Below are 22,642 nucleotides of genomic sequence, written 5' to 3'. Positions count from 1 at the left end.
AAGTATAGCTCAATCATAAGTAATGCTAATAAAGGTTATGGGTTCCAAAGTATCTACATTACAAATTCTAGCTTTAGGTGCTACAAGCTTTCAAAGGCTTCATACCAGCTTCATATTCACTTACAAATAAATTTTCTGATAAAAACATCCCTATTTTTGAAGTATACCATCTAAGGAGGCAATAAGACCTCGAGGAAAGCATTCTAGTTTTATTTTAGTAACACTCTTGCTAAAAAGACCACTGTATGAACCTCTTAAAATCTTGGTAATAGTCATAAATGATCTACATAGGATTCAAAAGAATACAAAAATAAGGACCTCCACTTTAAAAGATACAGTAGCAGGTAGGCCTGTTACAAACTAGTTACATCTCCATGGAAGTTGTTACAATCATTTGAAATAGCTACATAAATAGGGTTTGTTCAGGCTCAACTCTTTACATGGTGTCAGAGTACTACATATTACTATGTAGCCAAAATAGAAAATGACAGTTCTAGGGGAAAAAAATCTTCTAAAAACTTAAAATTCTTTTCAAGGTATAAAAACACACTTCACTACGGTAAAAGTAAGTTCTAACACAGCTGTAGCTATTTACAGACAAAAAACTCAGATCCTCCTTTAAGTCGAAACATATGGCTGCTAAATAGCTACGATATGAGTTAACATCCCCTGTGTAAAATTTTAACTGTCTCTAATTAGAAAAACACAGAAAATACAAGTTTACATTCAACCAAAAAAGGAACACCATGACTGATACCATGAATGCTTTGATTTTTAAGAATGCAAAATCTTTAAGGAATTATAGGCTTACTTTTTTCTTTGACAGAGATAAGCAATTTGATGTAGGTTTTTGCCCCATCTTAAAAAGAATATTTTCTCTAGATACTTGGAATGAAAATTAAACTGATTAGGTAAAATAAATAAGCCCAACAGAAAAACAAAAATGTACCTCTATTAAAGCCATTTACAGCTTGCCTCTAATGACCTAAATGTGAATTAACTTTTTAGGTCCAACTTCAAATTTGATTATTATCAATACCCACAAAAAAGAATGAATTAACAAAGGAGGATGCAGTTTAAACCCTTATAAATCACAAATGGGGCCATATGACTAATTAATCTAGATAAAAAGTAAATGGCTAACTACCTCACCTCCTTCAAAACTGCTCAAATGTTACCTTCTCAACAAGGCCTCCCTCTGAAACCCGTTTAAAATTGCAAACCACTCCCTGCCCGCCATGCCCCCGTATTACACTAATCTGTTCTCCTCTAATCCCATAGCTCTTATCTACAGTTTGCTAATTTAATTTAATGTCTCTTGTTTATGGTCTGGTTCACTACATTAGAAATGTAAACACCAGGAGAGCAGCTATCTTTTATTCACACATATCCCAAGCTCCTACACCTGCCCTGCACATATATTTTCAATAAATTTATGTGTTGAATAAATGTAGATGTTTTTAGACTCTTTTACAAGATATTTGAAGAGATGAACATCTCACTAATATTTAAATGGAAGCATGAAGAACAATTTCACTAAACTGCAGCATAATTTCTACGTTGCAGTACCTTAAGAAAAAGCAGTAAAAGCACTAAGCTGAAAATTACTAAAATGAAAAATTTTTATCCACATTTAATCCCACATCCAAAGAAATTCTAATGTTATATTATTTAGAATTCAGAATATGGTTGTAGGATTGTAAATCCATTATTTTTTTAATGGAGAAAGAGATGGGGTAACCAGTGATAATTCCCTATAGTGCCATGAAATTACATACAAGTTACCAAAAATAAATTGGAGATAGGCTAGCAACTAATAAAAAATACTTTCAGATGAATGAGGACCTGAGGTTAACAAAACACCAACAAACTAGCAAAAAGCTTTAGGTCGAACATGTTCCTCAGGACTTTTCATTCCTCTACTTAGTAAAAGTATTGGCACAATAGATAACCATGCATCCTTATTAGTATTAACAGTTAGTCTACAAAGCAGCTTCACATATATTATTTCATTAAATCCTGAGAGAAACCAATTTCAAACTCAAATACAAACAATCAGGTAACTAATAAAAGCACTTAACAATGTTGACAGTAAATGCAACTTTTCCCTTGAAGATCGCCCACCCTGTTGGACAAACTACAAAAAACCATTTTATAGAACAGCCACCTTCTTGGCATTGGAAACTTATCCAAGTCTTCTGAAGAGGAACACGGCACAGCTAACAGGAGCCATAAAAATCTTGAAGACCTTTGACCTAGTAAAACCACTCCTGGGAACTTTTTCTAAGGAAATAATTAGGCTGAAGCAAAAAGCTATTAGTATAAAGATGTTTACTGCACCATTACCTATATTAGCAAAACTATGGAAAACCAATTCCCAACAATAGAATGGTTAAGAAGAAACCTAAAAAAAAAAAAAGTTAAGGAGAAAACAAAGCTCAACACAAAATAACATACACAATCACTAAAACTACAAAAAAATGAAAAGGTAGAAAGTAAAAATAATGGATTAAGGTAAAATTTTGTCCAAACTTTAATATTAAGGTTACATTGTCCTAAAAGAGCCACCTTCTGAAATATATATGCCAATTAAAGACAAAATAAATTTTTGAAAGTCATGAAAATCCACCATTCACCAAAACCCCAGAAGTCAAATATGAAGAAATGTTATGTTATGTAAAGCGGACATGTGAATTTCTAGACTTTCAGGAGTATTTTGCTACCTCTAAACACAATGTTGCATTTTCTTTCTCCACCCTTGGCTCCAGAAACTTCTTTCAACTGCTCATACACACAAACTTAAGAGAGGACACTCTAGAAATTGTAACTGTGATTCAAAAACAATGATTCAAAACTAAAGAAATTCTACAAGTACATTAACTAAAGATCTGCAGAAGAGTAAAATTTCACATTATATGGGTCCAATACATTAAACAAAACTTCACATATTTATCAAAAAGAGTAAGGGCTACAATTTATGCCTCACGTGAAAGAACTCAAAGCCTGAGAGCCAACACAACTTAAAAACCTTAGTTTTACTTTTTAATTATTTGAACGAGTTGAATTTCCGTGCCAGATTTCTATTTGATGCCGAAGAAAAAAACAATGCATCCTTTACTAGAAAAACTGTATTTAATTTTTTTCCATTTTTCATTATGGATGCCACAGAGAAAATGAAGTTACAGACTCCTTAGTGGACAGAACTGGGAAAATAGGCACTTCATTTGAATTAGTTTGGCTAAGTAGCTTTTTGTAGGTGTTTCTGAGAAGGGGAAAAACTGACGGGACGGGGTGGTGGGGGAGTCAAAAAACCCAAATGTCCCCATTCGCCCCATTGAAGGCAGCAGAATTCCTTAAAAATCGGCTCACATTCATTTTGATGGGTAACTTCTCCTGCCACAAATGAAAATTCTTTGTAAATGGATTACTGAAAACCTGTTTTTAAAAAGAAAACTCAGTGCATGAAAAAAAAAAAATCCCCTTATCCCACCTTCTAAAGCCCAGGATGTCGATATGAAGAGGACCCTTGTCACCAACCCTGTCAACCCCACCTAGGCCTACCGGAGGCATGGCAAAGCCGGCAGCACGGATGGGCTGGGGCACAGGGGAAATGGACTTGCGTGCCCTTGGTGAGCGCTGGCGGCACTCCCCAAGTTAAGGACACTGGCCACAATGGAATGGAGTCTATTGACATTTGCTTTGAACACTAAGCATTTTCTTGGTTCGTGAAATACGAACTGACAACCACCCCACACACACACACACACACAAACCCCACAGGCCTTCCCGCACAAACACACCCTCCAGAGTCAGACCCGGTTAGCTGAGACGACACCGAGCCTTCAGTGTCTACCACAAACCTGGGTTATGGGGAGACGACGCAAGTAAACACCCGCATTTCTGCCACCATGTCTCCTGCTGCAAGCCCTCTCCCCTCGAAATTTCAAAAGCTGGGGCGGGGGCTGATACAAAATGCGCAGCGTGCCAGCTCCCTGCCACCACCACCGCCACCCCGCCAGGTCCCCAGGCCGGCCCGGGCTTCTGACGCACGCCTGGGGCCGGCCCTCGCCCACCACTATTCAAAGGCGCCTTCTCCGCGGCCTCGGAACAGCAATGCGGCTCGGCCACCACCCGCGCCGGGGAGGCCTTGCGGGGGAAGGAGGGAGGCCGGGAGGGGGCCGGGCACTCCCCACCCCTTCCTCAGGTGGGGGAGGGCGGAACGCTGCGGGAGGCTGCACAGAGCGGGACGATTCCACGGAGTTCTGGAGCCCCCGCCGCCGCCTGAGATTTAAATGGGGAGGGGTGCGGGGGGGTGCCACTGCCCGCCCACCCCAACCCGGTCCTTCGATCTTTCCCAGGGCAGGGAAGGGGGTGGTTGAGGGCACTGGACAGACCCTAACGATTCCAGATGTGCCCAGTGGCTGCCCCGTTAACGGGGAGGGAGGGGGCGCTGCCCTAACTTTCCCCCTCCCTCGTTATTCCCTAACGGGGGAGTTGGCAAGTTTCGGAAGACGGAACCAACCCTAAAGACCCTTCCTTCCCCGTTAGTATTTAAGCTGGGGGTGGGTGCGCTGCCCAAGCACACCCCACTGGGGCGGAGGGGGCCTAAGGAAGGTGGAACCGGGGCTGACAATTGCCGAGACCTGTACACCGCTCCCAAACACTTAAATGGAGAGGAGGAGGCTGCCCAGTCCTTCCATCTTGACCGTTTGGGGGAGGGGGTGCGGGTGTTGCAGGAGGCTGGACACGGCCTGACATTCCCAGAGGGATCCGCGGCGCCCCCCACCGAACCCCCCAGGCTCTAGACGGAACGGGAGCCCCACCCCCACTGCGGGCCCCCAGCCCACCCCCCCAAGCCCAGCGGGTCACGGGGCGGGGACGGCTGTGAGGGCCGCGGGGGAGGGGACGCGAGGCCCGGGCTTGTCCGGGCCCGGAGCAGAGGGGCCTGGGGCGCGACACCCACCTGCCCAGGCCGGGCCGCCCGCCGCCTGCGCTCGCCGCCGCTGCTGAGGAGGAGGAAGCCGCGGCCGAGGACGACGAGACTGAGGGCGAGGACGGCGACGGTGCGGCGGCGGGCGACGAGAGAAGGCCGCCGCCGGGTTTGCGGGCACTAGCGGCCGCAGGCGGCGGTGGCTGCTGCTGCTGCTGCTGGGGCTTCAGCGACATGGTGAGGGGCCCATACACCGGCCCGCACGCCGGGCGGGGACAGCCGGGAGCCGGGCGCGCCGAGGAAACGCCGGAGCGCGGCGGGGACGCGCGGGCGCCGAGCGGGGAGGCGCGGGTTGGCGCGGCCGGGGGGACGCCCGGGCCGGCGAGAGGGAGAAGAAGGACGACGAAGGGGCGGGGAGGCCCGCTGAAACCCAGGAGCCGCCGGGAGCCGGGCTGAAACGCGCTGCCGCCGTTGCCGTTGCTACCAAAACAGTCTGAGGCGGAGGGAGGCGAGCGCAGCCCGGAGGGAGGGGGGCCGGGGCCGGGCGGGGGAGGGGCGGCGGAGGGATACGGGCTCGGAGTCGCGTCGCTGCCGCCCCGCCCGCCCCGCCGCACCGGCCGCGGGAACGAGCGCCGCCCGGGCCACCTAGTCGCGGCGAAGCGGCGAGGCTCGATGGTAGCTGTGGGGCCCCGAGGAGCTGCGGCAGCCGAGCGCATCGGGGGCCGGGCACAGAGAGGCGCCGCGTGGCGATGCCGGGTGGGCGCGGAGGCGCGGGACGGGGACTCTTTACCGGAAGTCGGAAGGGTCGGACGGAAGCAGAACGTGAGGCGGACCCAGGGCCGGGAGGGACACGTGAGGAGCGGGCGCCGCGCTGGGCCGCGTCCGCGGGGGTCGGGTGAGGGCCCGGCGGCCAGCCCTGCCCGGATCCGCCCTCCTCGAGGCGGGTCTGCCCTTTGGAGAGGGCGTGTCTGTCGTCGCCTGCAGGGCTGGCCTACTGTGGAGGACGGGAGGGAAGCGTTTCTTTCCCGCCCCCCAGTATTCCTTCAACGTCCTCAGACTGCTGGGGGAACCCGAGCTTGCCCCCACCTGATGCAACCTCAAAGGTGGACTGCAAGTGCCTTCAGGACCGAGACTATGTTTTGCTACGTTTAAAGCACCTTCAACACAAGCATCTCACAAGTTTTCTTTGTATCCCCAGCACCTGGCACACAGTAGGTTGTGTCAACTGGGTGTCTCAAAGGCAGGCCGTCATCTCTTTCCCTGCCAAGACCAACAGTGTTGGAATCGCACAACCTCCTGGGGCCACCCACATCTGGTTACCTTGTCCCCACTTTTTCCACCCCAGCAACACAGTAACCAGAAAACTCTTTTGGGTATCTGACCTTCATTTGAACCCATTTTCCCTCACTTGAACTTCTTTTTCCTCATTCATGAGGCTCTAAAGGAAATAAATGTACGTGATTGGTAGAGCTATGGATAATGGGGTCTCCTTCGGTGGAGACAAAACAGACTTCACAAGAATGTGCGAACTTTAGACCTTGGTCCCTTTCGAAGTTTTACTTTAACTTAGCTTGCTAGCCAGCACTGTAGTCCGTTTTTTAAATGTGTTGTAATTGAACTGGAAGCAACTAGATAACTTTAAGTGAAGAATCTAGTTTTTAAAAAAGTGCAATTACTTTAGGAAATGATAGGAGGAAAACACCAAAATTCCCCTGGATCTCCCAGAATTGTCAGATAAAAAGATAAAGATATAGAAAAGCTTGGAGAATGATTAAGCCACGAATTTCCAGTAGCCAAATTGAAATTAATCTCCTTTATAATTCAGCCAGAAATGCTCATTATATTCTGCAAACACCTGAAAAGGAGGAAATCAGCTTTATCTCCCACCTTAGGTAAAAAGGAGGCTTGTGTGGGGTGGGAGGGGAAGTAGCATTCTTTTAAACCAGTAGTTGCAAAATCCTTTAAAAATTAACCCAAAGGAAATTGAGGCTAAAAAAAACAGATGGGGGAAAAAATAGAAGGACCATAATAAAAATACAATCAACTTTCTGTGGTTTAATGATTTGACAGTTAGCCATATCAGGGACCAAGCTCCCAGAATTCAATCCTAGGACCTAATTTCAGACAGATGGGAAGAAAAAGGGAAGTGGAATGAGAGGCCTGAAACTGACATAGCTGAACTTGATTTCATTTATGCTGAGTAAGCTCAAGTTTTCACCCATTATCATTGAAAATATATTTTTACAGTTTTATTAAGGTATAATTTACATGTTATGACATTCACTCACTTTGTATACAATTCAGTGATTCTTGGTAAATTTGCAGAGTTGTGAAACCATAACCACTCATTTCAGAACATTTTCCTCACCCCAAAAGGATCCTTCATACCCATTTGCAGTTACTCCTGGTTCCCATCCTCAGCCCCAACAACAGCTAATCTACTTCCTGTCTCAATGGATTTATCTGTTCTAGACATGTCATATAAATGGAATCTAACAATAGGTGGTCTTTGTCTGCCTTCTTTCATTTAGCATAATGTTTTTGAGGATTATCCAGGTCATAGCATGTATCATCAGTGTTTCGCTCCTTGTCACTGAGTAATATTCCATTGTATAAATATACCACATTTTGCGTATCTACTCACCAGTTGGTGGACATTTAGATGTTTCAAGTTTTTGGCTATTATGAATAATGCTGCTATGAACATTTGTAAATATATGTCATGTGGACATAAGTAAATGCCTAGGAATGAAATGTTGGGTGGTATGGTAAATTTATATTTAACTTTTTAAAGATACTATCAAACTCTTTCAAAGTGACTGGGCCATTTCACATTCACTCTTGGAATGTTGGAGAGTTTATCATTAAATTTTGATTTGTGCTTTCATGTTAAAATAGAAACTGAGAGAATCTTTACTGTCATTCTATTTTATACAACCCCCAATTTCTATTTATGGAAGGAGGATTACCACCCAAAACCAAGGAAAATTATTATTGCAAACCCTTCACTTGAATTCTAGACCTCTGAAGTCATGGTTATTTAACAACTGTAATGTCAGAGGGCTTTAGCTTTATATGAAAATATCCAAACAATGCACATTAAGACAAAATGGTGTAAAGTGCAAATTTTAAGATGACCCTATGTAATCCTATTCTCATGTTCAGACCCTGTGAAATCCCCTCTACTTATATATGAGCTGCACCTAGTGGCTTCTTTCTAACAAAAAGTTAGAAAAAAAATTACAGGTTTCCACTTCCAAGTTTAGGTTATAAAAAGACTATGGCTTTTGTTTTGGACTGCCTTCTCTCATTCACTTGCTTTGAAGAAACACAGCTGCCATGTTGTGAGCTACCCAATGGAGAGGCCCACATGGCAAGGAACTAATGTGTCCCACTACAGCTTCGAGGACCTGATGGCTACCTGGAGCCCTGTGAGTGAGATTGGAAGTGGATCATCCCCCATTCAAGCCTTGATATGACCTCAGCCCTGGTTGATGCAACTTATTAGGCTTTGTTAGAGACCCTGAGCTAGAGATGCCCAGCTAAACTGCACCAGATTCCTAACCTTTTTGTTGTTTAAGCTAATAAATTGGGGGGTAATTTGTGTGCGGCAATAGATAACTATAATAATATAGATGACCCACCCCCCAAAAAAAGTGCACTTCCTGTGATTTCCCTGTGCAATCTTTTAAAGAATTTAAGAATTCTTTAAAGACAAATGCTGAAGTCGGGAACAAAGATTAGACCCAGGAAAAGTTGAATGTTTGAATGCCCCTTCCGCCACCCCAAATGATTTTCAGGTAGCCATTTAAACAAAACCAACAAGTATCACTGCAGAGTTGTCATCAAAGAAAATGAAGAACATTGTCCTGAAAGAGTTCTGATGTTAAGAGGTTTTCTTAACATTTTAATTGCTAAAATAGTGATGGCCATTTCTACCACTATTTCAGAAATGAAAAAAATATCAAGTGAGAAACCATATGAAGACTTTCAAACTTGGGAATCTAGTCCTATGAATTCTGTACTTGCTTTCTGATTTTCAGTGACCCTTCAGCAAGCCATGTGGCCTTATAATTTTCATCACTTCAATGATTAATCAAGTCTGGGGATGAAAAACTGATGTAGCCATGCAAAGCAGAAATGCAAAGAATGATTTGCTATCACTTGGTACAGCAGCACACATCAGATGATCCAGTATTTCCAGCAATTCATTTTTCTGCAATCATTTCTTTTCAGCTCTCTTCATTTGATCATGTTTAATGTATGATGATACATAATTCACTGAATACTCTTGATTTCGCTTTCAAAAGCATGAAAATTAATTCAAATAAAAATTAACATGCACAACCCCCCCCCAACACCCCCCTATCCATCCTCTTCAAGTTTTTGCAAAGACCAATCCTCATTTAAAGAGAGAGAGAGAGAGAAAGTGAGCAGATGTAATTTCAAAAATAGGACCATGGCTAATTAAACCAGTGTTTTTTTCTAACCATGGTTACTCAGAATTCTTAGAGGCTAATCTATTTGTAGACAACCCAGGAATCCCAAAAGACCAAAAGCAATAAAAAGTGGGGGGGGGGGGGAGCAGTTGCTTCTAGGAGGCATTATTTATACACCTTGTGTGTGAAGTAACAACTTTCCCATAGGTTTGAAAAAACTGAGGGGTGTGTGGCAAAATAGTAGCGAACACAGCAACATTATTTGAAAAGCTTTTAAATGAGCCCTTTCCTCCACACAAGCACACATCTAGTTGTTAAGTTGCTCATTTTGTTTTACCTTGTGGGACAGAATAATGATGCGGTGACATTATTCACAAGGCAAAAGCTGGATGCCAGCTGAAATAGACACAGAAGAAAGAATTCTTTATTTTTCATTGGAAAATGCTTGTGCTGTACAGAGCCAGAAATTTAAAGAAACTCAGCCTTTTTGTTCTTTCTCATTCTCCCTTTTTGTTTTCATTCACCACCACCACCACCACCCCCTTTTGGGGTGAATTTTGTGGGCAGCCTGTTGTTTCAGGGGCCATAGATTTATGGGAAGCCAGAGATGTGAAGTATGCACCATTTGGAGAATTCAGGAGGGGATGTAAAATGGATGCATGTGGCACCGGTGGCAGCTGAACTGGCCGTTAGCATGGGATCTTGTTAAGTTTGCTACAGGATACCGTGAGCCCTACAATGAAAATCCAGAGGGATCAGACTATAATTAATACTGACATTGCTGATCTATGATCTTAGAATAGGGACTTAGATTTTTGTTCTAGAATGGAATCAGGGGCTTAACAATGCTCACTGTCTTGTTTAAGCCCCCATATTATCAAAACTATTTATTTTCTGTAAGGTAAGCCTTAGGGCTCAGGGATGATATGATAATAAGTGCAGACCTTTATATAGCATTTACTATGTGCCAGCTCTGTTCTAAGTGCTTTTCTACATAATAACTCATTTAATCCACATAATAACCCACTGCTCAGTGGGAGGGGAGAATTGTGACCCCGACCCCCACCCCCCAAAGAAATTTGGCAATGTCCAGAGACATTCATGGTTGTCACAATTGAAGGGAAAATGCTACTGGCATCTTGTGGGTAGAGGCCAGGGATGCTGCTAAACGCCCTACAATGCACAGGACAACCCCCCCACCGCAGAGAACTATCCAGCCCTAAATGTCATTAGTGCCAAGGTTGGTTGAGAAATTAATTGCAGTAACCCTGTGAAGTAGAGAGGATGATTATTCTCATCTGACAAATGGGGAGACTGAGGCACAGAGAGATGAAGTCACTTTGCCTAAGGTCACACTCATTAAATGGCAGAGCTAGGACTTGAACCCAGCCAGTCTGCCTACCACACGTGGGCTCTAAGCCACTTCATTGTATGAAATAGTGAAGGCCCAAGATGGCTCTCTAGGAAAAATAAACTTCTCTCCTTGGTATCATCAAATGCAAGCTTCTAGTGAGGGGGCACCACCAATGACTGCCTGTTTCTTTTCTTTTCTTTTTGTTTTTGCTTTCTTTGCCTGTTTCCTGATGAGACAGAACTTACTATCGTGTTTCCCCGAAAATAAGACCTAGCCGGACAATCAGCTCTAATGTGTCTTTTGGAGCAAAAATTAATATAAGACCCGGTATTTTATATTGTATCATATTACATTATATTACAGACTCAGTCTTATTTTACTATAAGACTATAAGACCGGGTCTTTAATATAATATAAAATACCGGGTCTTATATTAATTTTTGCTCCAAAAGACACATTAGAGCTGATTGTCCGGCTAGGTCTTATTTTCGGGGAAACACGGTATTGTAAAAGTCACCCTCTGCAGGGGACAAGCTAGCAGTGCCCATCAAAACTGAAACGGTGCCTTCCCCTTGGCCCATCAAGGGTGAAAGGGTGAATGAATGTACAGGGATAATCACTGCATTGTTGTTTGTAACAAAGAATAGAAACTCCATCGGAGGGGGACAGTTAAGGGACTTGTAGGGTATCCCAAATCCCAGGGAATATGGAATATTCTCAGCTGTTCAGTGAGACAGAGGCTGATCTTTGCACTGATTCAAAAGGATCTTTAAGACCTGTTGTTAAAAAAAGAAAATAAAAAAGGTAACTATGTGAGGTGATGGATGTGTTAATTTACTGGATTGTGGTCATCACTTCACAATGTCTATAAATATCAAATCATGTTGTACACTTTAAACACATACAATTTTATTTGTCAATTATACCTCATTAAAGCTGGGGGTGGGGTGGGGGAGACCTGTTGTTAAGCCAAAAAGCAGAAAATGTCAAAATAAAATAATAAAACAAGTAAGTGTGTAGAATATTTTTATGGTATACACCAACCTGTGTTAAACCAAAGAGATGTATGTGTGTGTGTGCATATGTGCATGTATTTTTTACTACGTATATATACATAGAATATGTCTAGATGGGGCATCAAAAAACTGGTACTAGGATTACTAGGGAGGAAGAAAACTTATTTACCAAATACCCTTTGACTGTTGGAGAATTTAGTTTTGAAAATTTATTTTATCATATACACGTATTACCTGTTCCAAAAACATCACAAAATAAAATGTTAGGGCATCAGTAGGAATAAATAATATTTGTAAAGCACTTCATGGTGTACAAAGCACTTTTCTTTGCATTGTTTCCGTTGGCGCTCACCCCCACGATGGCAGCACCAGAGTGGAGAAGTACAGAAACTACCCAAGCAAGGTCACTCCCTGCCAACTCCCCGCCCGAGGCAGCCCTTCTTCATTTCCCACAGTCAGACCAATTAGTGTCTCTACCACTTTAATTTTGTTTTATTCAGCTACAAACTGCTATTCTCAAGCTCTAGGCAGTAAATCCTAGGTCATATAGAAATAGGAAAAATAAAAAGAACTTTTCACCCCTGCACCCCTTTTGGCCACATTTGTATTGTTTTCTGCTAAAATGCCATCTTGGCCAAATATAGGAGCTACAGAAACAGGTAGAACCCTTCACTCCCACCCAACTCTTCACTCTATTGACATAGAGTTTGTCCTTAGGTAATAGGCACTTAGTAAACCTGAGTTGATTTGATTTGATAAGAGATTAATTCTGTTTACATGTTTGTTTATTTGGGCCTAAAAAGGCATATGCTTCCTATTCAGACCTGCTAATGGCTACCAGCCATAGGCCCCAATGATGGGCCGATGTCCCACGGCCACCCCTAATGACCCAAGCGTTTTCAGGCAGTGAGGGGGACAATTGGACAACTAGCCTTTCTTACCCACATGTTTCCACCACATGTGGTTTGGGCAGAGTCTGCACTCACCCCTGGATAAAGCTTACTTCTCTTTCAGTGAATAGCTTATGATGGGGCCTTGGAGGCACTCGGGAAAGTGTCCGTCTGGTTCACCGGCAGACACTGGAGCCAAGAAAGCACGAGGGGCCTTCCAGAGAACTACTCTTCGTCACCAGCCTCCTATAGCCTTGACGGAGGTTGGAGCTGAGGCCCTATGAGAGTTGGTTTCACGCTCCTTGGATCAGGATTCTTGTTCTCTTCCAGTGCACAGGTGGCTCATTTCTGTCCTCAGAGGGTCAATACAGGACAAGTCTTCACGCAAGTGCTAGGCTTCTGGTTTTCTGAAAATGACTCAGGAATCCTGCTACTGCGATTTCTAAAGGTCTTGACACATGACCTGTTTTTCTAAGTGATATAAGCCTTTTTAAGAACATTTGAATATTTGTGTACCAGTTAGCATTTGCTGTGTAACACACCACCCCCTACGTGGTAGTAGCTTGAAACAACAAACATTGTTTTATTTCTAACAATTCTGTGGGTCAGCTGAACGATTCTTCCATTCTGGGCTGGCTCCACTGGGGTTGGATGGTCTAGGATGGCCTATTGATTCATATGGGAGTTGACTCTGTATCAACGAGGGATGATAAGGACAACGTGGCCACATGTCTCTAATCATCCAGCAGGTGAGCCTGGGCTTATTCCCATGGCGGTGCCCAAGGGCAGCAAGAGAAGACAAGCTCCAAGGCGCAGGCACTTTCCAGGTCTCTTCTTGTGACATATTTTCTAATGTCACATTAGCCAAAGCAAGACACATGGCCAAGCCCAGATTTGAGGAGTGGGGAAACAGACTCCATATCCTTTGACGGAAAAAGCTGCAAAATCACTTTGCAAAGGATGGGCACACAGGGAGGAAAGAATTTGGGGCCCTTTTTTACAATCTATCACAGGGAGACGGGAAATTTGAAAATCAATTTGAAAACTTTGTTTTTTTTTTAAACAAGATGCCTCCCAGTACTCAGAAGAAAGCTGAGAAGCCTACTTTTAACAATCAGATGACTTTCAAACCTCCAATTCTTGGTCCCGCACTCAGGACTGTTAGAACCATCCTGATGAAAACAGCACCAGGTATAGTTTCTGCTGGTTGTGATGGTTAACTTTATGTGTCAACTTGACTGGGCCACAAAATGCCCCAATATCTCATTAAACATTATTTCTGGAAATGTCTGTGAGGGTGTTCCCAGAAAAAATTAACATTTGAATTGGTAGACTTAGTAAAGCAGATTGCCTGCTCCAATGTGTGTGTGCCTCATCCAATCCACTGAGGACGTGAACAGAACAAAAAAGACAGAGGAAGGGAGCACTCTCTCTCTCTGCCAGACCACTTGAGCTGGAACACGGATCTTCTACTGCCCTCAGACTGGAACTTACACCATCAGCCCTCCTTGTTCTCAGGCCTTTGGACTTGGATAAAACTTTTAACATTGGTTCCCCTGGTTCTCAGGCCTTTGGCCTTAGACTGGAACTATACCACAGCTTTCCCAGGTCTCCAATAAGCAGACAATAGATCGTGGGACTTCTCAGCTTCCATAATCAAGTGAGCCAAATATATATATACACACACACACATATATATGTATGTGTGTGTGTATATATATGTATATATGTGTGTGTGTGTATAAATATGTATATATTGGTTCTGTTTCTCTGGAGAACCCTGACTAATAGACTGGTTGTCCAGAAATGCAATCACATGACCTTGGGAAGGTCATCCTCATTGTCCTTCATCGACAATGAGAGCTGCACTAAATGTTCTTGAGTTGCAAGGGACCTTTCAGAAGTTGTGTTGCAGAGAAATGAAAACAGGCCACGTGCTGAATGGCCCAAGACCTGCTTATAGAGATAAGATGGCCAGGCATGGGGCTGAAATTTTCAGCTTTCATCCAGATTTTTGGCATGGTCTGTGAGTCTGTGATTTTCAACTTTTCCTTCTCATAGGCCTGATTAAACCCTTTGATCTCATTTTATTGGGCAATATTATTACACCACTTTACAAATCCGCCATTTATTCCAGGCTGACCTCAAAAGCCTTTCCTTTCCCCCTTTCTTTGAAGGGCATTCATGGTTAGCAGAACACTCAACAATACTAGATTTTAAAAGGCGGGGAAGGCATATAGTAGGTGCTTGAAAATGTTGAAATAAATGAAGGCCAGGAAGAGAGGAAGGAAGAGAGAATGAAGGCACATGAATGAAGAGAATCTGTTAACTTAGGCTATTTCCTAAGATGTCTAACTGGGACTATTCTTTTTAACAACTTCATTGAGCTATAATGCACATTCTGTATAATTCACCCATTTAAAGTGTGTACAAGCCAGTAGATTTTAGTATATTTACAGAGTTGTGCAACCATCAACACAGTATAATTTTAGAACATTTCATCATCCCAAAAGGAAATCCCACACCCATTAGCAATCACTCCCCATTCCCTCTTTCCCTAATCGACTTTTTGCCAATCTACTTCCTCCTCTTCCTCCTTCTCCTTCTCCTCCTCCCCAGTGGCATCAAGAAGTACATTCGCATTTTTGTGCAACCATTAGCCATCCATCTCCAGGACTTTTCATCATCCCAAACTGACACTCGTACCCATCAGACATTAACGCCCCCCTCCCCCGCCCCCAGCCCCTGCTAACCGCGACTCTACTTTCTGTCTCTATGAATTTGACTACTCTAGGTAGCTCCTATCAGTGGAATCACACAGTATTTGTCTGACTGTGACTGGCTTCTTTCAGTTAGCCTATGTTCTCAAAGTCCGTCCACGTTGTATCATGTGTCAGAACTTCCTTTTTAAGGCTGAATAATATTCCATTGTATGGATACACCACATTTTAGCTTAGGCTATTTTATACTAAGCTTTGGGATTTGTTTTCATAGATTGGCCTCTAGGAATTGAGTAATGGACTCATTCACACTCTTCTCCACCTTCCAGATGAAAAATAAGAATTTGGCTGCGCTTACCCCTCTGTCTTTTCCATGGTCCCGTAGGAGAGACCGGCAAGAGGCTGTCAGGGAGAAGTAGTGACAGTAAGTGGACGGTCTGTGCCTGTGTGTCTCCCCCAGAGTATGCGGGGGGCCTGTGCCTGTGTCTCCCGCAGGGCCATGCCCTTTTGGCCTTTCCTACCTCAGGCTTAAACAGGCTATGAATGTTCTGGCATTCAGAGCCCTGAATGTTCTATGTTCTGCAAACAGACCAGAAGCAACTGAGATGAGAGGCCCTCGCACAGCGGCAAATGCCAGGCTTGGCTGAGGCCAGTGTGGCCTGTTGGAAAAGCCCTAGGTAGCCAGGAACTAAGGCGGTAGATTCATAACTTCTTAACCGCCAACTGAAGCCTGGAATTCAGGAGTTGCGACAGATCAGGGAGCAGCCTCTTTGTACTGTGGTTGGATAGGCTGACCTAAGGCTCGTACAAGGATGTTCACATATTGCCAGTTGTGCTTTGTAATACTGACACCCAGTTCGCTTACACTGGGTGTTCCCCACCCCCTCTGGTTTACACTAATATGGGAGCAGAATGACCAGTATCATACACTAATCATAACCCTTTCCACTGCAAATGATAAGGGCGCACCCAGTAACAGAACCAACCTCTGGCAGGAGTTCATCAAACAATTAACAAGAGTTGATCTATATATAGATACTTATTTTGTGCCACGTCCTCTTCTAAGTACTTTACATTATGTCATTAAATGTCCATAACCCACACTTTAAAATTTTTATTGTGGTAAAATATATATAAAATTTACCATTTTAATCATTTTAAAAAAACTATTATTTATTTTAAATGTGTTTTCAGGACCCATCAGCTCCAAGTCAAGTAGTTGTTTCAACCTAGTTGCGGAGGGTGCAGCTCACAGTGGACCATGTGGGGATCGAACTGACAACCTTGTTAAGAGCACCATGCTCTAACCAACTGAGCTAACTTGCTGCCCCCATTTTAATAATTTTTAAGGATACAGTTCTGTGACATGAACTACAGTCACATTTTTGTGCAACTGGCACATCTCAGTGAATTTAACCTCCTAAGGGCATTTATTTCCAACCTCAAATTGTTCAAAGGCCAAGCCTTATTACCATGAATGAAGTTCACTGACCACCCCCGCCACTTGCATATTTTTAAAGAAAAATCAAATGCAAGATTTTGACCCTGTTAGTCTGAAATAGATAATTAGGTAATTAATGGACACCTTGAAAAGCTATCTTGCCACTTCACACCCACTAGGGTGGTCACATTCAAAGCAACAGAAAATAACAAGTGCTGGTAAGGCTGTGGAGAAACTGGAACCCTTGTACATTGCTGGTGGGAATGTAACATGGTGCAGCTGTTTGGTGGTTCCCCAAAAAGTTAAACATAGAAGTGCCATATGACCCAGCAATTTCACTGACAGCTATACACCCCCAAAATTGAAACCAAGCGCTCAATATATGTACATGTATGGTCTATTGCACTATTCACAAAAGCCGGAAGGCGAAACAATCCAAATGTCCATAACTGGATGACTGGATAAACAAAATGTGGTCTGTCCATACAATGGATTATTCAGTCATAAAAAAGAATGACCTTCTGATACACACCACCAGGAATGAACCTCAAAAACTTGGTACTAAATGCAAGAATCCAAACCCAAAAGGCCACATATCACACGACTGCATTGATATGAAATGTCCAGAACAGGTAAATCCAGAGACAGAAAGAAGACTGGTGGTTGCCAGAGCTGGGAGGTAGGGGCGAGAATGAGGAATAACTGCTTAATGGGAATGGTGTTTCTTCTTGGAAAATGTTTTGGAAGTAGATACAAGTGGTGTTTGCACAACATTGTAAATGTACTAAATGACACCGAACTGTATACTTTAAAATGGTTAATTTTATGTTATGTGAATTTCACTTCAATTAAAAAAAAAAACTGTCTTGGCTTCATGTTAGATCCTTTAATTATTAGCACAACCTTGACTTTCATTGTGAAACAGCATTGTTGCAAAGACTCAGTGATAAAAACGATTATTATATCTCTATAGAGAACACAAATTACAAAATTTCTAGGGCAGAGGGGATAAGACAGGGTTCCAAGTCAGAGAGGAAAATCCCTTCATCTTATGCCCCTTCTTCTGGTAAACACATACTACTAAAATCTGGGACTTAATTTATTACATGTAGCTCCTCTTCCTTTGAAAGGTCTTCCCTGCCTAGCAGTTACTCACCCCCTGGGTACTGCCTATAGCATGCACTGTTGTTTCCTCACCGTCGCCCATTCTTCCCTTTCTCCCAGAATACCGACTGTGTTCAGGCATCTCCCTTCTCCCACACAGCCCTGAGCTTCAAGGAAGCTGAGCCCAGCCCCAGAAACGACTAATCTTAGGAAAACCCATTTACCAGTGACTGGTTCAGGGATGGCCATGTGACCCAAAATCTCATGAATGAGATGTCAGGGGGAAGCCTGACTGGTGGTATGGTGGTTTAAAGTGTGCCCACAAATTCTCTAATACGCCTCCCTTTAAGACGTGGAGCTTAATTCTAGTCCCCTTGCAACTGGGCTGGACTTAGTGATTGGCTTCAAACACAATGGAAAACTGTGGTTTCCATCTCGTGCTGCCACGCTTGCTCTCTCTTCCTGACAACTGCCTGTGGGGGAAGCCAGCTGCCATGTCATGAGGACATTCGGGCAACTTATGGAGACACCCATGTGGCAAAGGACCAAAATCTCCTGCAATAGCCAGTGAGGAACCAAGGCCTGCCAACGTGAACTTGAGAGTGAGCTTGAGAAGAACAGGTGTCAGCCCTGAGCAAATCGTTCCCCTTCTTCCCATATAAGGCAGGACTCTCAGTTTCAAGGGGCACAAAAACCTAGCAGCACAAACTGGCTGAGGGATGTCATTGGGACTCAGTCCCTCTCCATCTCTCAGCTCTATTATCATCTGCGTGGACTTCATTTCCAGGTAGGTTTTCCTGATGTGGTAGCAAAGATGGCCCCTTATAACTCCAGGTTTCCATTGACCAGCTCGTCAATCCCAGGATTCCAGCAAAACTCCTAAGACCAATGCTCATTGGGCAGAACTGTGTCACATGTTCTTTCATTAACCTATCACTGTGGCCAGGGAATTAGAACCTGCTGATTGGCCAGGCCTGAGTCACATGACTATTTCCAGAGTGGGGGCAGGCTATGAACCAAGAAGTGGGGGAAGGACAGTTTCCTCAAAGCAAAACTGCGTTTATGAGGAGAAAGTGAAAGCAACAGATCTCCACCTAACTTCCAATGTCTCTTACTGCTTCCTGTAAACATGCCCAAGTCTTCTCCAACCAACCAACAAAACAAAACATTTTGCATCTCCCAGGAGCTTCTGCTGATCACTCTCCTTTTTGCTGCCAAACTTCTAGTTGACACTGGCTGCTCCACTTCCCGGCTTTCTGTGTCCTCCTCAGTCCTGAATAACAAGACTCCCAGTGCCGTCAGTGCACTCAAAGGGCTCCAGCAGTGGTCACTGTGAGCCAGTGCCCAGTGCAGTGGCTTTCCCTCCATCCCGAGCCTGCGTGGCCTCTTGGCCCCATAATAAAACAGTGACCACCCTTCCCTGCTCCCTTCATAAGGCTTGTTTCTGGACATCTTCCCAACTGGCCTCCTCTGACCTCTCAGGCAGCTTTCTGTCTCTTTCGCTCCTGCCCTAACTGCTGTTGTTCTCTAGGCTCTTGTCTTAAGCCACGTTTACACTCCCTTCCTGGACATTCTCTTAACCTCCTGAGTCGCGGCATACATATAGGGTGATAACTCCCCCAATCTTCCCTGTTCTGAGCTCGGTCCCATCCTGCCAGCTGTCTGCTGTTCCTTTCCACCAGACATCCTGCAGAACCTTCAGACCTGCGAGTCCAAAATGACATCCATCACCCTCCCTCCTCCTGGCCAACACAACTTCGCTCCCAAGTTAAGACTGCCTGGGGCTGAACGCCAGTTCTACTCTCTGCTAGCCAGGTGACCACAGGCAAGTTACGTCCCTTTTCTGTGCCTCAGTTTCCTCCTCCATGAAATGGAAATGATTACATTACCTACCTTATTGGGTTCACTGAGGATGTTATTTCCTAATACTTGTCAAGTGCTTAGCACAAGGCTTGGCTCGTGGTTAGTGGTTTAGGATCAGGCAGGGGTGAAGCAGGATGGAGACGGAAAAGAGGCCCCTGCACTGGGCATTGGGTCACTGGCACGACTGTTTCATGGATTAAAGTTAAAAAGAGCTCTGCTCCTGCCCTCCGGGGGTGCCCTACCTCAGCTCCCAGGAGCAACGTGCATTTGGCTGTGTTACTGGTCACCTCCAGGCCTTCTGCCCCCCCCCATACACACCACCATGGTCCCCTCCACCCCAGCCCTGTCCCACGGTGGTCACTGATCCAGCCTTTGAACAACCTGAAGACAACTTTCCCATCTGTCTCCACCTCTCCAGCCTCACTGGCCTAATGCTGAGCCACCGCTCTCATCTGAGCTTCTAAAAACCTCACTGGGCTCCAGCATCTCCACCTCACCCCAACTGTCTTTCCCATGAGCACCTCTCTCTGGGACACCCGTCTAAGCATGCTGCCCATACGAATCTTTCATTTCCCCGTCCTGCAGGGGATGAAGCCCAAATTTCTTCGAGTGGTAGACAAGGTCTCATAACCTGACCCTATTGTCTTCCCATAGCCCACCCGACCCGTATTAGTTTCCTACCACAGCTGTAACAAACTGGACGCAAGAGCACCTGGATCAAAACCGCACAAACGTATTACCTTATAATTCTGGAGGCCAGAGGTCCACAGTGAGTCTTATGGGGCCGAATTCAAGGTGTTGGCCTGGCTGGTTCCTTCTGGAGGCTCAAGGGAGAATCTCGTCTTCGCCTTTTCTTCTTCTGGACACAGTTCCATCCTCAGCTTATGGCTTCAGGTCACATCGCCCTTCCTCCCTCTGCTTCCATTGTCACATCACTTTCTACTGACTGCTCTTCTGACTCTTGCGATAGCATTTAGGGACATCCTGGATAACTCAAGATAACCTCCCCATCTTAAGATCACTAACTTAATTACTTCAGCAGAGTCCCTTTTGTCATGTAAGGTAAAACCTTTGGGCATTAGCATGCAGACAGCTTTGAGGGCTCACCACCCTGCCCAACGACAACCCACAGCCCATGTTAGCCAGCAGGGAGTCCCCTGACCCTCTCAGGGGCCACCAGGCACTTCTCCCCTCTGGTCCCTGCTCCTGCTATTTCCTCTGCTGAAGGACCCGGCCCACCCCTTTCCACCTGCCAGGCTCCCTGCTTTAAATTCAAGGCTTAGCTCAAAAGGCATTTCTCTTTTGTGGCTTTCCTTGACCCCACAACCAAGTACTATGTCCCCAAAACATAGAATTTTATAGCATTGAACCTTAGTAGCTGGTTTACATATGTGATTGCTTGTTCGATCATAACATCTTTAGGAGTAGGGGCCTTGGCTGGATCATCTTGATTGCCCCAGCTCCAAACACATAATTCATGGTACTTAACAGGTAGGGTGCAAAAAATATTTACTGAATCCAACAACAGTTGGTGAAATCCAGTAAGATCTGTCTGAGTCCCAGTTGGCAGAGGGATGGTTTTGTGGGGCTCTTGGGTAGTTTCATTAGCCTGGCCCTGCATTCCTGACCCCCCCCCCCCCCCCCGGCTTGCATAGCAGCTCCCTTTCTTCCATCAGGGGCTCCCCCTTCCCTGCACAAGGTGGTTGTGAACACAGCTGCCTGGCACTCAGCGCTCTGGCACATGGCATAGGTCTGACCACGCAGAGCCAGACAGTCCTAGATAGAGGCATGTGGCCCAGACTGGGCTAAAGAGAATGAGGTCCCGGGATTTGACATGGAGGCTGGAGAAGGAGGTGCTGGTGAGCTGGAGAGAGGGGCGCCCGGAGCTGTGTGGGGCCCTGTTGCTCCCCCTGGATGAAGCCTGACTGCAGACCAGAAAGTGACCTCTGGGGGGTTAGAGGGCTACACACATGGAGAACAACAGTCCCCAAGGCCAGCTCCACTCCTCGACTTCTCTAGGTGAGAGCTAAGCAAGTCCCTTGTTTGCTTGTATCAGTTGGGGTTGGATTTCTGACACTTGTGCTTGGATGAATCTTGACTAAGACAGGTTTTAACTTGGTAAGAATGTCTGTTCTGATGGTCTGCACGGTGTAGAGACCCAGCGACGACACTTTGCAATGCCCTGATTTGTCTCCTCCTTTCAGCTCTCCTGCCGTTCTCTGGACAGAGTTGGAGACTCTATCCATTAGGGATGCTTCAGTGGGGAAGTAACAGAATACCCTACTAGTGGAGCTCAATGAAAAAGGTTTACCTACTACATGTATTAGCTGCCTGGAGCTAAGCAATGCCAAGGTTGGTTCAGTGATTCAACTTTGTCATCAAGGGCCTGGTTCCTTCTCTTTTTCTGCTCTGCCATCCTCAGCATGTCAGCAACACTGTCTGTCTGGATCACAGAATGGCCACTGTGACACCGAGCACACATCCTCACACAGGCATTCTGAGAAGGAAGGAAGGAAGCAGGAGCAAGCAGAACTTTCTCATTTTCACCTTTTTCATTTCAGGGGGTAAAATCTTTTCCAGAACCCCTCAGCAGACTTCCTTCTCCATCCCATTGGCCAAAATCGAGTCATATGGCACGCTCACCAATCTCTTGCATGGGGTTGGCCAAAACCAACCATGATTCATCTCTTTGATAAGAATGCAGCACAATTGTCTGGATAGTCACCCTCTTTGAATTCCTGGGGTGGTGAGGCCCATTCCCAACTCTAGCAGGTGAATCATGGTTGGCCTCGTGGACCATGAGAGTCTTTTTGGTTGTGCTTCTGGACCAGGTCTTTGGTCAAGTTGTTGAGCTGCTCATTTAACCAATCCAGAACTTGACCTAC

General features: G+C 44.9%; 1 protein-coding gene across 23 annotated transcripts in view; it reads right to left on the bottom strand.

Annotated features, from left to right (window-relative positions):
- The window catches only part of ATXN2 (ataxin 2), a 100,483-nt gene extending 94,769 nt beyond the window's left edge, over nucleotides 1-5,714 (bottom strand). For 8 of the 23 annotated variants that reach the window (XM_074321338.2, XM_074321344.2, XM_074321340.2 and 5 more), the window contains exon 1: nucleotides 4,964-5,711. In XM_074321338.2, coding sequence (XP_074177439.2) covers nucleotides 4,964-5,646 — 683 coding nt within the window. In that variant the 5' untranslated portion in view covers nucleotides 5,647-5,711. Of the gene's footprint in view, nucleotides 1-3,860; nucleotides 3,883-4,963 lie in introns of those variants that run through there. The other 15 variants (XM_074321354.2, XM_074321339.2, XM_074321331.2 and 12 more) reach the window with 6 other exon arrangements.
- Between the last annotated feature and the right edge of the window lie 16,928 nt (nucleotides 5,715-22,642).

Source organism: Rhinolophus sinicus, chromosome 9 (genome assembly GCF_057876585.1).
Source record: "Rhinolophus sinicus isolate RSI-liver-muscle chromosome 9, RSI-T2T, whole genome shotgun sequence".
NCBI classification, from domain to species: Eukaryota; Metazoa; Chordata; class Mammalia; order Chiroptera; family Rhinolophidae; genus Rhinolophus; species Rhinolophus sinicus.
The sequence above is the reverse complement of the archived record's forward strand: the minus strand, read 5'-3'. Positions and strand labels throughout refer to the sequence as shown.